Source organism: Drosophila subobscura, chromosome O (genome assembly GCF_008121235.1).
Source record: "Drosophila subobscura isolate 14011-0131.10 chromosome O, UCBerk_Dsub_1.0, whole genome shotgun sequence".
Classification (NCBI taxonomy): Eukaryota; Metazoa; Arthropoda; class Insecta; order Diptera; family Drosophilidae; genus Drosophila; species Drosophila subobscura.
Window position 1 is genome coordinate 21,459,469 of NC_048533.1, and position 16,342 is coordinate 21,475,810.

The 16,342-nt window shown below is 41.2% G+C and overlaps 1 protein-coding gene across 1 annotated transcript; it reads left to right on the top strand.

Moving 5' to 3' along the window:
• Positions 1-4,699: 4,699 nt before the first annotated feature.
• On the top strand, positions 4,700-5,462 carry LOC117898485. Its single transcript, XM_034807922.1, has 3 exons — positions 4,700-5,005; positions 5,073-5,240; positions 5,296-5,462. The coding sequence occupies exons 1-3, from the start codon at positions 4,724-4,726 to the stop codon at positions 5,443-5,445; spliced, it is 600 nt and encodes a 199-aa protein (XP_034663813.1). The 5' UTR covers positions 4,700-4,723; the 3' UTR covers positions 5,446-5,462.
• Positions 5,463-16,342: the final 10,880 nt, after the last annotated feature.

Genomic DNA, 16,342 nt, shown 5'->3' on the forward strand with positions numbered 1-16,342 from the left:
ACGAGTTTGTCTCTCTCCCTCATGGCAGTTGCAGCTTGCATTGGGCGTTAATGTTCAAGGTCTCGGTATGTATTTCTCACTATGTACCTCTGTGTGTGGGTTTCTCTCTCTCTTTCCCTCTCTATGTGCATGTCACAGTTTGTATTTTGTGCCGAGAGAGCCACCCAATTATGCGAAATTATCGATCAAATTTTTCTCTAAGGTCAACCTTAAATTGAAAATTCAGTTTTCCACGGCGATTATTTTGTTTGAGGCCACAACAGCCAACAGCTGGGCTATCGCAATTGTTAATCTTGTCATGCATGGCCCGAAGCCTTTCGTGTGGCGATTAGGCTACCCCTACCCCTCTCCCCTGTTACTATTATTATTTCGATACTAATTTAATCTGACACATTTGTGTGTTAAATGATTTAAAGCGAGCTGAGGAGCGATAAAATTAAAGAATAATTGTTGGGGTGGCGGTTAAAGATGTGAGAGGATTTTATCGCTAAAGAAAAAAAAAGGAATTTCGTTTGGGGATGCAAAACGTTTCTGAAGCTGTAGAGAATTTTTGTGATAAAATATAGACAAATAGTGGCTCAAAATGTTGTTTATTTTAGACTCCTCTTGCTAGGGATTGTCTCCTAAATATTCCAAATTATTTCCCCTATTTATCTTGCTCTTCCATGAACTACTGATTCCACCTTTAACCCATAAAATAAACTTGCTATTGTTGTCTCACGTTTCTAAGAATAGCAACTAGCTTTAATACCGAGTTAACTTAACTGTTAGCTGGAACTTGATTGCGGTTTTTTTTTTACGTTTTTTATTGAGTTTGATGGCATTTTATACGCGAATATCGTACGTATTTCATCATAGACCTGTCATGAGGTCATCCGGGTTGGACAGCCACGTCGAACAAAATGCACACAAACCGCTGGGAATGGGATTGGCTATAAGTACACCCTATATGATAATTGTTTGATTGTTTCATCTCACTTTGGCAGTGTCGAGAAAGTCATTGCATTGACAAAAACCTGCAGCGATTGCATAACGTGAAAAAGTAAATGCACACAATATATACTCGTACTCGTAGATGTGGAGAGAGGGACAAAGAAGAAACGTGTTCGAGCAGAAAATCAATTTCGTTTTCCTTGACCTCATGGGGGCCCAGTCCCCAGTCCGCCAAGAAGCACATCCAAAAAAGCACCAACCAGAGGCAGGGAAAGAGACAGAGCGATGTGGGGCAGCCAGCAGGAGAGTGTCGACAAAGGATAATTGACGGTCATTTGAAATGCAAAGTGACAAAAGTGGCTGCAACAAATGTCGAAATAATGTCACCAGCATGCCTTTGCCTTTGCCATTGCATTTGCCTTGCCTTTGGCTTTGCCACAGCCAGAACCCACTAGTAGATGGCCAATTCACACCCGTGGCACCCACCACCGCATACCCCAAATCCCCGTAACTCCCTCCTCAATCCGTACATTGTCAGTGAGCCAAAAAGGCAAAGCGAAACGAAAATAGAAAATGCCAAACCAAATGGTTTTCATTTTGCAGCAGTTGCAGCCACGCCACGCGATTGGGAGAAAACCAAAGCAGCGAAAAAAAAAAACAGCAGCGGGGGACGGCAAGAGAAGAGAGAGGGAAATAAATATAAATAACAAACCAAATCAATTTGCAGCATGAACATCTTTTTAATTGTTTCTGCCAGAGATTTCGCTGCTTTGAAAATTTCACTCATTACTACGGACGGCTTGCTTTTGGTGTGTGTGGCATAATTAATGTTTTCAGGCGTTTTCAGAGCGTTGCAGGCCCCCCTGATGGATGTGTGTGGAGAGAGAGAGGTGGTGTGTAAAAGCAGTAAAAATCAAATCAAATTGCAGTAAAATCTAAATAAAATTCGTAACGAAACCAAACGAAATATTATAAATGGGCAACAAGAAGATGCTGAATAGAATCATATGCAATTTTTGTTTTCTCACTGATTATTTTTCTTAAACGATGCTTAAAAAACTCTTAAGATTATTTTACTCAAATTCCAATTTATCGTTGTTTTTTTCACCCTTCTTTGGTTTTTTGAAGGAGGGGTTTAAATGAATCAAACTGAAGCTTATGGCTAAGGAAATTTCATTTTAGGATGGCAAAATTAAGTAACCAAAAATGTATCAAACACAAAGTAAAAGAAACGAAAACTGTTGATAAATTGGACTTGCGAAACAAAAATTGTATTTTAAAATAAAATCCAAACGAAATATTCAACTGTTGGCATCACTCACCCTGTAAGTTGTTCTCGTTGCTTCTGCTGCTGTTGTTGTTCTTTCTGTTGTTGCATTGTTGCAGAACGGCCACTGGGTATACCACCAGCTGTGTTCACTTGCTTGCACCATATTCAAAGCGAGCACAGGGTGGTATCCCAGCGGCAGTTGCACAGAGACGGAAAAGCTTTCAGCTAAAAGCTTAGCGCGGACACAAACTCGTCTCTCTCGATGTGGTTGCTGTCCTTGCTGTTTCTTGTTCTTTTGGGAGGCACTTCCTATACTATGCATGGAATATTTGTATATTATTCATGCATTTCCAATAAATCATACAAATGCAATTGCAAATGGGGCAGAAGTAAGTAACTCTTGAATTTCACAATTTGTACTAGATTTTCCTTATTTGTAGTTCATATTTCACAACATTTTGAAACTAAAACTTGGGACTATGAGCACAGTTAAGGAATGCTGTAAATAATCGATATGAACCGATTTAATATGGTTTTATTTTGTATTATTTTTTGCCAAATTTCAATGGTATTTTTGCCATCGGTTTTTGACCACTGTTTCGTCCGTTTCCGACCTATTGCGCTCGGCTCCAACAGCTGCCAGCCGACTTGTGGGTTGTTTTATATACTTCTACCATACCAATACATACGAATATGCACATATACAAGTGTATATGTGTGCTTTTTCTTGTGTACGAGCTGCCTACGCAGTTTGCTGCACGGGCGTGGAAAGGTCAAGGCTCAGAATACCAAACAATCCAGGAAATATGGAAGTGTTGCATATGTATTCCAAAAAGAGAGAGAGACTGCAAGGGGCTCTTTCTCTCTGTCTCTTTCTTAGTGTGCGTGTCTAAGGAGAGTGTGTGTGGGTGACTTTTGCTGTAAAACTCATCTGCTTAATAATTCAATTTTAATTGCCATATGCTTGCCACCAAAACCTGCGTCACACGGATTTTATGTTCACACTCCCCCACAACCGCTCCTGTCACTGACAGTGGTGGGGCAGGCACTGCCTGTGATGTTTATTTTCAGGCTTTGCTAATCAATTTTCCACACCTGATTCAGGCATTTAGGCGACGCGCCTTTAAAATGAACTTGGACACGGCTGAACACTCACTCGAATAAAGGGCGGGCGCACTGAGCGCATACTTAGTCTCGGAACTCTGGCTGACCTCATCGGAGGCATGCCCGTCACTGAATGGAATGCCCGTTCCCGTGCGCCAGCAAGGAAGCCGCCACTCGGCGGCCAGCATCCGGAAGCTGCAGCGTGCCTGTGAAATGTGGAGGCGGGGCGTGGGCTCGCACAGGTGTATACTGGTGTCCCCCTGCCGTCGTATCCCGAAAATATGCAACAGTATTCGACAGTCGGCTGTGGCTGTGGCAGTGGCAGCAGCAGTTGGAGGCCAAGAGCAGCAAAAAGCAAACAGTTGGCTGCCGTCGACAGCGATGCCGACGCTGACGCTGACAGCGGAGCAGCGCCGCGGTGTCGTTAAGTCGCCCACGCAAAAGCTATGCCAGAGGAAAAGCTCTGGAGAACTGTGTCTCTCGCTCTCGCTCTGGCTTCCCTCTCAGCTGGTGCTTTGCTTTCATTTGTTTTTGTTTTACTTAATCAATTGCATTCACATACAAACATACATACCTGCTGTGCTCTCTCACTCTGGACTGTTTCTCTCTCTCGGTTTGCCGGTTTTCAAGTTCAAGTTTCTCAGAGAGTGCGCAGGTCTGCGCCATATTTGTTTGTCCGCCTGCTCTCTCTCTCTCTCTCACTCTCTCTTTCGCACGCTGCAGTGTGGGTTCTGTGGTGCACTTCGATTGTTTCCCCGTCGCTTGCTTTTTGCTGTCGTCATGCAAAAATCAACAAAATCGTTTTGTGTGCCCCACCAACCTCCTCTCCAGTAACGCGTCCCGCATACGGGAATGGCGATTGAGCCAGCCGCTCAGCTGCACTGAACTGTCGCTAATTAAATTTCCATGCTGACGCAGTGCCCCGCACTAAAAATAAATAAAGGGATTTTTTTGTTGAAAATTCCATTGTTGAAATGGCAACATCAAAAACACCATAAGATTATCGATTAGCCAGAAGCTGGCTATTTGTTGGTATATTTTGTTAGAGGGCGTAAATATGAGGAGTCTCGATGTGCCTCGCCTATTCTATACCCGATTTTGTCCCGGTCCCATCCCACTTTTGCAAACTTGAAACCCATTTAATCACAGTTGAACCCAATCTTTCCTTAAATCCTATCCATAAATCATTAGCTCTTATTATCAAGATCGTATCTGTAACGTGTTTGCCGGCGCCAGAACCATGAGAGGCGCTACGCTTGAGTGGCGCACATGCAACAGCCACATAAAATTGGACTGGCCAATATATTCAATGGAGTCAAAACGATTTTCAAAAACAAATACATAATTATTTTTCTAACATTTCATTAATGTGTGTTCCGCATTGCTGGTGATTACTTCTACTCTAAAATCAATCAAATGGCATTATATGAAGTATGGAAAACTGGAAAACAGTCGACAAATAGATCTAGAAGTATGAGTACATCATCAAAAGTACTCGCAAGAGTCTGCATAGTTTTGGTTCTAATAATTTTTGTTCAAGGTGCACACGGCTTGTTCAAAGCCACAAACATCAAGTGCAAATGCTATGATAAAACATTTTGTGAGTTTAAGCAATGCGAATTGAAGGTGGTTGGACGTGGCCTGGTGGCCATCAACATATACGTTAAGATCCATCAACTGCCAGTGAAGAAAGTGCTGGTGAGTGATTCGATAGAGGAATCGCAAAGAGGAAGAAGCAAAGTATAAATGAACGTTCCTCTTCTAGGTAAATGCAAGTCTTTATCGGAGATTCAATGGCTATCGACCGTTTCTATACAATTTGACTGTAAACTTTTGTGATTTTATGCGACATTCGAAACGCTATCCCGCGTTTGGCATAGGCCACAGCCAAATTTCGAGTTTCTCTAATCTTAATCATAGCTGCCCCTACAATGTGAGTACCCAAATTCAATGAAGAGCATGAAATTTGCATTGATTTCTGCTTTCAGCATGATGTTATTGTATCGAATATGATACTGAATGATGCCATGCTGGAGAAGACACCATTCCCCACCGGATCTTACATGCTGCAGCTGACTGTTGGCAGTCCTGAGTGGCGTGGCTCAACTCAAGTTATGGTCGATATTGTAGAGGTCTAGCGAGCGATTTATTTCAAATAAAGTTGGTGTAATGTGTTTGTATCTACATATATTAAGTTGGGTTTAATGAATAATCTGTGCACGCTTTTATAAATGTTCTCTCTTCTCGCATCAGCTCTCTGGCGAATCATACTGAATCACCCTAGTGAACAAAACATCGGGAAAAATCGCTTGCTAGTATTTTTACATGAAATTCACTCGCCCCCAAGGTCTTGTCGAGTGCATTGCATTGCACACGGCCATCGTTCGGGTCGTTGAGACTGGTGCAACGAACTCGGAACTAGTATGAGTTATGCGGGGGCAAATGAGTTAAGTCAAATGTGTTATGAGGCCATAAAACATGGCTCGCATTTGGCAATGGAAAATTTGTAGTAGTGCATAAAGTATTTACATAAATATGGCCAGAGTACAACTGCATATTTCCAGAATACTTTGGTGAATAAAGCTATGGAAATTTTGTCTGTTAAAGGAATTAATGGAACCATTTTGATGTTCGGATTTGGTATATTTGGGATCAGAATGGGAGAGGATCGGTTTCAGCTGTGGCGTGATCCATGTTGCTTTTTTTTGTTGTTTGCTTTTCTCTGCTAAAGCCACAATTCAATTAACTTAGGAACAAGGAGGCGATTAATTAAATAGCCAACAGAAATTCTAGTTTTGCTTTGGCAGGTGGGACTGGTGAGGTGGTGGTGTGAGGAGGGTTGCTGGAATGATTGCATTCGCCACTCAGTAATAATCATTCAACATCAATTCAATTAAAGCTCCACCGTACATGTACAGATATGCGTTGTACTTTCCTGCATGTGTGTGCGAAAGATAATAAAACTGAAAGGCAAAAACAAAAGTGCGAATAAGTGTGGCAAAGCGTGTGGTGCAAGAACGTTTTTGTTTCTGCCTTTTGCGCTTTTATCGGTCGGCCGGAGCGAGATAGCCATATCAGAGTGGTCGGCTTTTTATGTGCAATGTTTGCCCGGCTTCCACACCCCCTTCCACACAGCCCACTCCGCTGCCAACTGCTTTCATTTCATGTTTGAAGCTTTTTTTTTGCTTTTGGCTTTGCCTCTGCTTTTGCTTCCTCTTTGTTTGACGGCGGCGGGTCGGCTGTTTCTGCTGCTGCTGCTCTCGCACCGAATCGAAATAAAACGTGTGGCCGTCTCGCTCTCGCACAGAAACGTGCCAAACTGGTTTCCACACAACAACAAACACACACACATATGCAGGTACAGCACAGCACTATGAAAGCTACGTATGACTATCTCACTCACTCGCGTTGTGCAAGAGGCTGGCCGGTCTGTATGTACAACTAGTATCTTAACCTTGAACTTGAAACACACATACACACACACACACAGAGGCACATACAAGCACGCGATGCTACCGCCGACGCTGGCGCTGACGGCGACAGAGCAAAAGCGCTTTTATTTCTGCCATGTGTTTGTGAATGCGTTTTGTCTGTTTGCCTATGAGTCTGTCTGCATGTACATATGTATGTATGTCTCGCTCTCTCGATACCCTCTATATTTTTACTGACATTTTGGGAAGTGCAGCTTACGCGATGCATACGTAATACAACGAACACCTGGGCCGAGGCATCAGCTTCCTCTAACCTTATTTAGACTGCCACCCAACAACCATCCCATCCCATGAACACGCAAACAGAAGGATGACGCCACTCTCTCTCTCTCTCTCTTTCGGCAATTAAAGCGAGAATATGATGAAGATGAGTTTTCCTAATCCAACAACCCATTTTTCCTGCTTCCGTAATGAGTATTCTCTCGCTGTGAGGCTGTTCGGTGGAGCTGGGGGCGAATCTCTTACGTAAACGAATTTCTGAAACTCACTCATCCACATCGATGAGCGTGTGTGTGTTGCTAAATTTAGATAAATTAGATTGCAGTTCCATATTTTCTATAATAATAATTCGTTCAGCACCCCTGAAAGGGTATATCAGTTATTTATTTATTATTGGAACCCTGCGGCCTGCTTGGTATGGCCAGGAGACTGGCAGAGTCTTGATTGAGTGCATCACATTGCAATATTTTGTGGCATGACTGTTTGAGTGAATTGTAGTTTTATATTTCACAAAATTGTTTACCGCATTCTACTGATCGTGTGTCCGCTGTTAATCTGAGCAACAAGCACACATGCACTGTCATGAATAGTATGTGGGCATGAATATTGCGGCTTTGATCTTCGCTCTGACACGTGAGGCAATGGGAAATCTATGGGATGGAATGTTGACAAAAAGTGGAAGCAGTTCTATGAATAAACACACATTCATTTGCATGAATGAATGAATATCGAATAACCTGACGAGATATATATGTATGTACATTGATATGTAGGAAGAGGGATCGACTGATAGATGAATGCATTGATTGATATTTGCAGCCTGGAAGTATCCGACATTCATGTAGTTATAGTAGATTTCGTTACATGCTAATTTATCAATATTTATGCATAAATAGCGTGGCACATACAACTAAAAGTCATTAAAAATGCAATTTCTTTTGATTTCCATTAGTCCCAAGTGTCGCTCCCAACATTTCAACCGAATTTTTTACTTGTCCCACGCTCAGACGCATGGGATGGGAGGTGTGATGCAATATGTGGAGCGTTTAATAAACAAGTCGAAAAACAGTAAAACTTAATGGCACAACTCACAAGCACTTCATCCAGTTTTTTCGCAAAGTTTCACAGAATCATAATACCCTTTTGCCAAATTTCGGAACTGTTCTTGTATGCTTTGTTTTGGTTTTGCAAATAATTATTTTCTCTTTCTTTATTTTTCTTAATTCGTTTTGTTTATATTATAAATAAATTTTGATATTTCTGCAAATTCCGGGGGCAAAAAAACAAAAAACAACAAAAGATTGGGAGAAAACTGCCTGAGCTATATTGTGGGGGGGAGTGTATGGGTGTTTTTGTGTAGAGTGGAGAGAGCTTCCTCATATGTGTGTGTGTTTGCCAACTTTGCTCTTCGCAATTGTTGACTGTATTTTCCGCAATCAAAACAAAATGTTTTGCGTTGGCTGAGTCGGGGGGAACGGGAACGAACGGGCCTCTTGATGACGCCGTCGAAAAAATGTTAACTACGACGCAATTTCGTTTACTTTACTCACATTTCTCTCAGTTACGTTACTCTCCGGTTTGGTTTTGCTTTGTTGTCTCTTTTTTTTTCTCAAACACTTTGTTTTTAGATAACTGAGGGTTGCCTTTGGGATTTCAGGATATTGATGCGTCACAGCAAAACACGGAACGCGTAGTATTATTTATTGTATTGTTACCGAGGGTCGTCGTGGGGTTTGTGGACCGCCTGCGATCGGTTGAAGGTGCCGCTGCAATGTCTGACAGGCCGCATGGAAAGTTCTCGCGGCGCGCTGTTGCGGCCTTCCTCTGCTGGCGGCGCGCCGGCAGAGTTTCTATCTTTCTAGTTTGGCTTTTGAGCGCCGCTCTCTCGCTCTCTCTCTCTCTCTGTCTCTCTTTTTGACGCTGCAAAAAGTTTCGTCAAGTTTTTTCATTTTTTCCTGTTCCTGCTTCTTTGATTTTGTTCTGCCTCCGCTGTATCCCGCTGTTCCTGTTGCTGTTTCGCTTTTGCTTGCCACCTTTTGGCTTGCCCTACTGCCCCACACACCGACGTTGCCTACACTCAAACCACATGACTTCATGGCCTTCAATTGGCTCTGTTTCTCTCTGGCTCTCTCTCTCTCTGTCTGTATCGCTGCTGCTTACCATTCTTTCATTCATTAAAGCCTTATTCTCCACGTTCTTTTTTTCCCTCATACGTTGCACATTAGTTTTCAGCTTTTTTTCTTGACGAAAATTAGTTATCTTCTCTTCTTTGCTTTTGCCACTCTCTTCCATTCCTTTCCTACGACAAACTTTTATCTTTGCGTCTATGTATGTACTTGTGAGTGTGCTTGTGTTATGACTTTTGCTTTTCGCGAATTCCTGTTTTTGTTGCGACGCTTTTCTAGTCGAAACAAAACAAATTTCACCAAATATGTGAGATTCGTATCCCCGTTGATCGCGCAGCACCACATCCAGATACTTTTTGCAATTGGTAAATCACTTTACACGAGTACTACCACTCGGAAAGTTCAATCTATTCCATTTCTCAGATAATGTAATGACTTCATTCTGATTGTAAAGGCTAGCACGAATATTTACCAAGGGGGTTTTTTTGTATTTACGTTTCTTTGTCGCACGTTTCATCTGTAGACCCCCAAACCAGCCTACAACTCAAAGCATTGAAAATGAAAACGAAGGCGCAGAAACGCAACTGCTTTCCCAGTCCTGTTCATATGTACATGTACATATGTAAATATGTATTTATCTTTGCAGTCACGTGTGTGTGTGTACATATTTATTTCAGAGTGAGCTTACACGGATTTGTCATACGTATTTGTGCATAATAATCATAATATCGCATGTTCTACTCTGCATTTAGAAAAATAGGAAGGGAGTTCCCAAATCCAGCTTTAATTTACTTAAATTTATGTTTATAACAATGGGGTTTTGAAACATCAAGTATAATTTCTAGTGCAAAAAATATCAGATATTTATCTAAACGTACCTTTGATCATCAGATGCAAAGTAGTTACCCTCCATCATTCCATTCCACTTTGATGATGCAATTCTTTCCATTTCCATTTCATTTTCACTGACATTTACCTTTTTTGTAGGTACAATTATTTCGTATCTTTGTTGTTGTTTCTTTCTTTATATAACCAGAATTCACATGTTTTGGGCACGGCACGTAATCAAAATGGTTGGAATTTTGCTTTGTGAAATTAATTTACATTTGTATTTCTTTCCGCAAAAACACACAATAAATGCACTTCTAATTGCGTTCGATTTCGAACATGTCGTGGTATCATTTTTAATTAGTTTTTTAATTTTTGTACATGCATATTTGACAGGCACTTCTCATGTTTGATTATTGGTTAATTAATGATTTCTCAATTATTTCTGTATTGTTATTATTTGGCTGATTTTGACAAATTCAATTTCCCTGTTGATGTCATTTGCGTGTCCAATTTATAGCAAACAAATAAGGAATTGCTTGGGGTTCTTTTTGTTTTTGGTTTTGCTTTTTTGTTAGAATTCTTCTGATGGGGTTGGTTGGGCTGCTGGGGAATGAAGCGTTGTTCGCAGCTTGCTTGTCGCACTTTCAATGCCAACGCGCAGCCCAGCAGAAAGTGGCAGAGCTGTCGCTGTCGATGTCGACGCTGCTGGCTGTCTGTAGAGCTGAAAGCTCTACAAAACGAAAACAGAGATGAAACGAACAAGTGTGGGTTGGCTGGCACTGCAGGCGGAAAAGAGAGGGAGAAAGATGACTAGAGCGAGAAGGAGCTAGAAGAAGAGAGTGGGAGAGAAGACAGTCTAAAGCGGAAAGAGCAGAAAGGAGCCTGCAGCGCGTCCGTCCCCACTGCCAAAAACCAAAAACAAAATAAAGACACAACTCGCAAAAAAAGAGGAAGAGAAGCTGAGCTCAAGTTCAAGGATGTTATGTAATGAAGAAAAGCGAATGGGCAAGTGAAATGGGTGAGAGGGAGAGAGTGCAGTGAGTGTGGGCCAGAGGGAGAGGCGAGGCTCTTTCTCGCTCTCTCTCTCGTATGACCTATACCAATGTGGAATGATATGATCCCCTCTCTCGCACTCGCATTCTTCTCTCTTTCTTTCCCTTTGCTGACATGATGTACTTGCAATTTAAGTTGTGCAGTCTACCCTGACCGCGCCTTAGTTACTGCCCCTATACAGTGGATAATCGGTGAACAAGGAACATTAGGGTAAGCCATAACCAAAGCTACAAAGTATTATCCATCTTGTTCACCTAGAACTGGATTTCCAAACTGCATTCTGTTTTTTCATTCTATTTTGTTTCCGGAAAATATTTCTTCCATGGAGTGCCCACTGTATATGCACTTTCTGTGTGGTGTGTATCTGTTGGGCAATGGGGCTTTTGGGTTCGTATTCGTGTGCTGGGTACTGGGATTGGGATTGGGACTAGGGGCAGCGAATTGTATATAATTAGCGCATTTATTGACTAACTGCCGTTTGCAACACATAACAACAATCATTACCTAGCTTGCTTACTGACTTAGTATACATACATAATACATATAGTACATATGACAGCGACTTACAATGTACATATGTACATACTGTTGTATATGCGATTGCGATTGACAAATGTGCGTGTGCTGCAATTTTCTACTGGCTGATACAATGTCAGACGACCCTTTCCAGTCTCTATCGCTGTATCGCCTTTTTCTTTAGTGAAATAATTTCTGCGTTTTGCTGTACGTTTTATCTTCGATTTTAATTTCTTAATTGAATTTGTTTAGGGGCGCAAGAATGTACAATGTACATACATACATATATGGGCGAGGGAGAGAGTGCACAGTCCGCCATGTTTGTTTAATTGTTTAATTTAATTAAATGCCTTGACTGCAGCGTTTGCATGTACATAAATACATACACATATGTACATATGTATAGTGTGCATAGATGTGTGTGTGTATGTTCTATATCTTGCCTCGGCTATATGCAACAGATGTTATTGCATGCCGTGTGCTGTGGCCTTTCATAATTTACCCATCTGCTGCTGCGCATCTTATGTCATGCGCATCGCAACGCTTTAAAGGGTACGAAGATACACAGAGCACACAGATATGTACATATGTATATACCAACACAGTTGCAAGCACATAGCCCCCCTACACACATATGTAAATACATATACTGAGCAGCCACACACACAGGGATTGCACATTTACAGTAGCACTCGCTCGTATGCGGTCACTTTGCCTGCGCAGCAAAGTGCGAAACTTTTATCTTATTATTACTGTGAGGAAAAGAAAATTCAGTTACAAGTTGCTCAAAAGTAATTTGGTTAGATTAAAATTAAAGATGGTCAAGGGATAAGATGATGAAGATGTTTCATATAATTTGAGGGGATAAAACATTTGAATTCTGGACACTATTTATATTAAATATTCCATCTTTAAAGTAGGAAAAGTGGTGACAAAACTAATAAAGTAATATGACTATACATAAGTCATGATTCATGCCTGCCAAAAATATCTAGCCAAAACAAAAATAGCTTAAGCTTAGCTCAATGGGGGGTCAGAACTGTCTTTACCCATCGGTAGTACCCATAGATAGTTATTCGTTTTTATAGTGAACACATACAAATTTGTACATGCATTTGCACTTGCTCTGAGACTGAACTTGTACAATGTACATACATATGTGAGAGTATTGAGCGGGGAGAGTCTAGATATCTATTATAAATTGTGTATACACAATACTTTGGGGAAAAACTGGAACGAGCTGGCGAATCGAAAGCGCAGCTCTCAATATATTTTGAGTGTGGGAGGCGAGTGCGAGGAATAAATAGTGATGAAAATTCGGTTAGGGGAGTAGAAGGAAGAGCACATACATTCAGCCAGCACTGTGTAGGTAGAGGAGCGGCGACATGCAAAGCTGCTGTTCCTGCTGCTGCTGCTGCTGCTGCTGCAACATTTGCCCCTTACCCTTCTCACGTGAGCGGCTGCAGCGCATGGCAAGAGTAGGTGACCTTGACAGTGAACTTGAAATAATGCTGCCACACAAGGATTCCAAGCCTGTACGAGTGTGTACTTTTGTGTGTGTGTGTGAGAGAGAGCTTGTATACAATGCGAGAGAAGAACGGTGCCAGAGAGAGAGAGAGAGAGCTTTTGCTCTAGCATTTGGTTGTGTGCGCGGGGGTGAAGGTGAAGTGCAGGGCAACCTCTCCGCCCGCATTGGTTCTATATATGGGTGTCGAACGACAAGGCAAGCTTTCTCTCTCTCTCTCTGGCGATGGCTTTTTAGAGGGTATGAATCATCGCGCTGCGACGTGTTGTCTGCAGTCGTGCACATTTGTGAAATATGTGCCAGAAATTTCGCTTTCATGTTTCGCTTTCGTATGGGAACGAGACGCGACGAAAGCGTGCAGGACAGAGAGGCAGGGGAGTAGTTTATGCAACGGACAAGCAGGCAGGCCAAACGGCTAATGTCGAGCATATGCTGTTGCACCGAACGGGAAGGCAAGGAAAGTGCCAAATCATTCCCGTTCCCAATGCCATTACCATTCCCATTCCCATTTCGATTTTATGTGCAGTTTTACTTTTCATTTTCATCTACTTCTGTTTTGTGCATTCAACTTTGACATTTACGGGTCTACACAAACTGCCACAGGGTGGATTTGTTATACATACATTTGTATGTACATATGTACATATGTACATACATATACATATGTATATGTATGTTTTTGTTGACCATCCATGTTACTGTCGATGCATTTGGCACTGCCTTGCGTCAGCACAGATTAAGGGATTCAAAGTTAAAGGCTGACAAAATTACTGAACACTGTCCCCCCAATGATGCCTTCTGTACCTCGACATCATCTGTTCAATTTACAATTTGCATAAAGACAGATTAAGACTTTCTGGGAATAGTGCACAGCGATGGAGCCACTTCTTGTGCACGGAAAACTGTGTCTGAAAAGAATATGAAAGCTTAAGACGTTAAAATTAATCGATAAAGAATCTAAACAATCTTCTCAAACTAGGCAGATTTAAAAACGCAAACTAACCAAAAAACTCTCCACAGACAAGCAGACATAATCGCCTCTAAAGCAAATGAACACACGATAAAGTTTGGATAATGGAGTTCTTTCCGGAAAAGCAAGCTAATAGTAAAGATAAGAAAACACATTAGTGTCTCCCTTTTGTCGGCAAATATACATAATTCGCAGAGGTAGGCAAGAAATTAAATAAAAAAGCGATAAAAGTTGTGATCAGTTGCACTTTGAAATCATCTCTCAGATTTGTCCCAAACGTATGCAGGACAAAACTTCACTTTTTGTGCATCATTTCAAAATAAATTCTCTTATTTTCAGAACTATTTTTAGTGTATTTATAATACATAATATATTTTCTTTTTGAATTCTAAATCAAGATATAACAATTGAAACCTTAAGGGATCTGTGTTTTCTCTAAGTGTGGAATCAGGTGCTGCTGCTGTGTGCCAGAGATAGATAATAAGGTAGATAAGTTGAGTGTGCTGACAACCTGAAATTGCAATTGAATATTCAATTCTTTTCGGTACTTTTCCATATCTGCCAAAAACTGAAATGTGCAAACAATGCAGTGCGCTTTGCGAGTGGGGGAATAGAGCCAGAGATCGTAGGGGTATAGAAAATATATAGAGGAAGAGAGAAAGAGAGAGAGAGCTGTATGCAATAACCTTGAGAGGGAACGCTTTGAATTTTTAGTTGGGACAAAGGGTGTGGTGTGCGTCATTGAGAGAGCACCAAACACATAGCCAGAGAGAGCGACTGTGCCAGAGAGTGAGAGCGAGCGGGAAGTGCAGTTGCAGCGGCGCTCAATATGTATGTTCATAAATACATATGTGTGTCTGTGCTTTCAAACTTTTCGCTTTGGCACATTTCTTTGCCGACGGAACGGCCGTCGTGCTTAGTGAACCTCTAGCCCTCTCGCTCGCACCCACTGGCTATCTCCTACTCTTTCTTCTCCCCTCTCCCACCCACACTCTCGTCTGTTCAGTGAGCATCTTGTTGTTGCTTGTGTTTTTCGTTTAGTTTTCGTTTTACTCTTATTTTTTGTGCGCAAATGCAATTCACGTTCAAGGCCAGCCACCAAATGCATGAGTGTGTGTGTGTTTGTGTGTGTGCTATGTACATGAAAAGGCTCGTATGTGGACGAGTAACTATGTGCATGTGCTGTCGTCAGTTGTCAACTGTATGTTCAGTACAGCCACCACACAGATACAAATGCAAAAGCTCAAATACATAAACAAGCAATGTGTGTGTACATACTAAGTACACACACACACAATCAATAAACTGCAATTTCTCAGCTTTATCTGTGTTCCGTTTCGTTTTCTTGTCTTTGTTTTTTCACGTTATCGCTGCCCTTCTTCGCATTTCTGGCACATCTTCGTGTTTGTCAAACATTATTATTATTAAGAGCGAACGGAAGAGGCAAAGAATCGAGGAAGCTGACAAATGTCTGCAGATGACTGCATTTCTTAAATAAGAAAAGTAAACCAGCAGTGGAGGAGCTGGAAACTTTTTTTGGTATCAAATATAATTCATAAATATTGTAAAAATGGAAACAGCATCCCAATCGAATTATATTACCTTAGTTTGTTCTCTAATTTTAATAGGAATTAAATACAATTTCCAAATCTGATGAAATCAAGAAAATCTTCAATGTTTTTAAATGGAAGAAGTACAACAGAACTACTGCTTGTGAAATTGTCTAGGAAACACTTTAAATGCATAATTTTCCATCCCACTGCATCAGTTATTGCACCCACGGGGAAACAAGACAAGGAACGCCATAAAGTCTATCTGCCCCCCGCTACTGAAATTATATAATTTGCCGCCAATGGCAATGAAAATGCCATGCAATCAAGCGTAAAATATAGAGAATAACCAATTATAGAAAATAATACAATATGTGTGGGCTAACTGGATAACTCTTATCATAATGACGCAATAGAGGGCAATTCCAAACTTAGGATGGGTTTTCCCCAAAAGGCATTTATCCCCTTTATTTTGTTTCAATTGTTTGAGTTTACGACTACTTTTAGTTATAAATACAATTATAAAAGGAAGGAATGATAAAATCAAAAACTACTTAAATAAAAACTACTTAAATACATATTAGCTCATGCATCTTTTTAAGAAACTCTTTTTATTGCCATTCCATTAACAAGAGCACAAAGAGGCGCATTGATGAGTTCAGGGTATTTCATATTCGATATGTGATACGGTAGTAAAACTTTCGTAATGGATTTCCAGTGTTTTTCCCCAATACGGAGGAGGCAGATGCGGTAA

Excerpts from the sequence above, each read along its gene's own strand:
- LOC117898485 (XM_034807922.1), top strand. The coding sequence starts at position 4,724 with ATGGCATTATATGAAGTATGGAAAACTGGAAAACAGTCGACAAATAGA. Across the intron at positions 5,006-5,072 it reads TGCCAGTGAAGAAAGTGCTG|GTAAATGCAAGTCTTTATCG; the intron begins GTGAGTGATTCG and ends TTCCTCTTCTAG. Across the intron at positions 5,241-5,295 it reads ATCATAGCTGCCCCTACAAT|CATGATGTTATTGTATCGAA; the intron begins GTGAGTACCCAA and ends TTCTGCTTTCAG.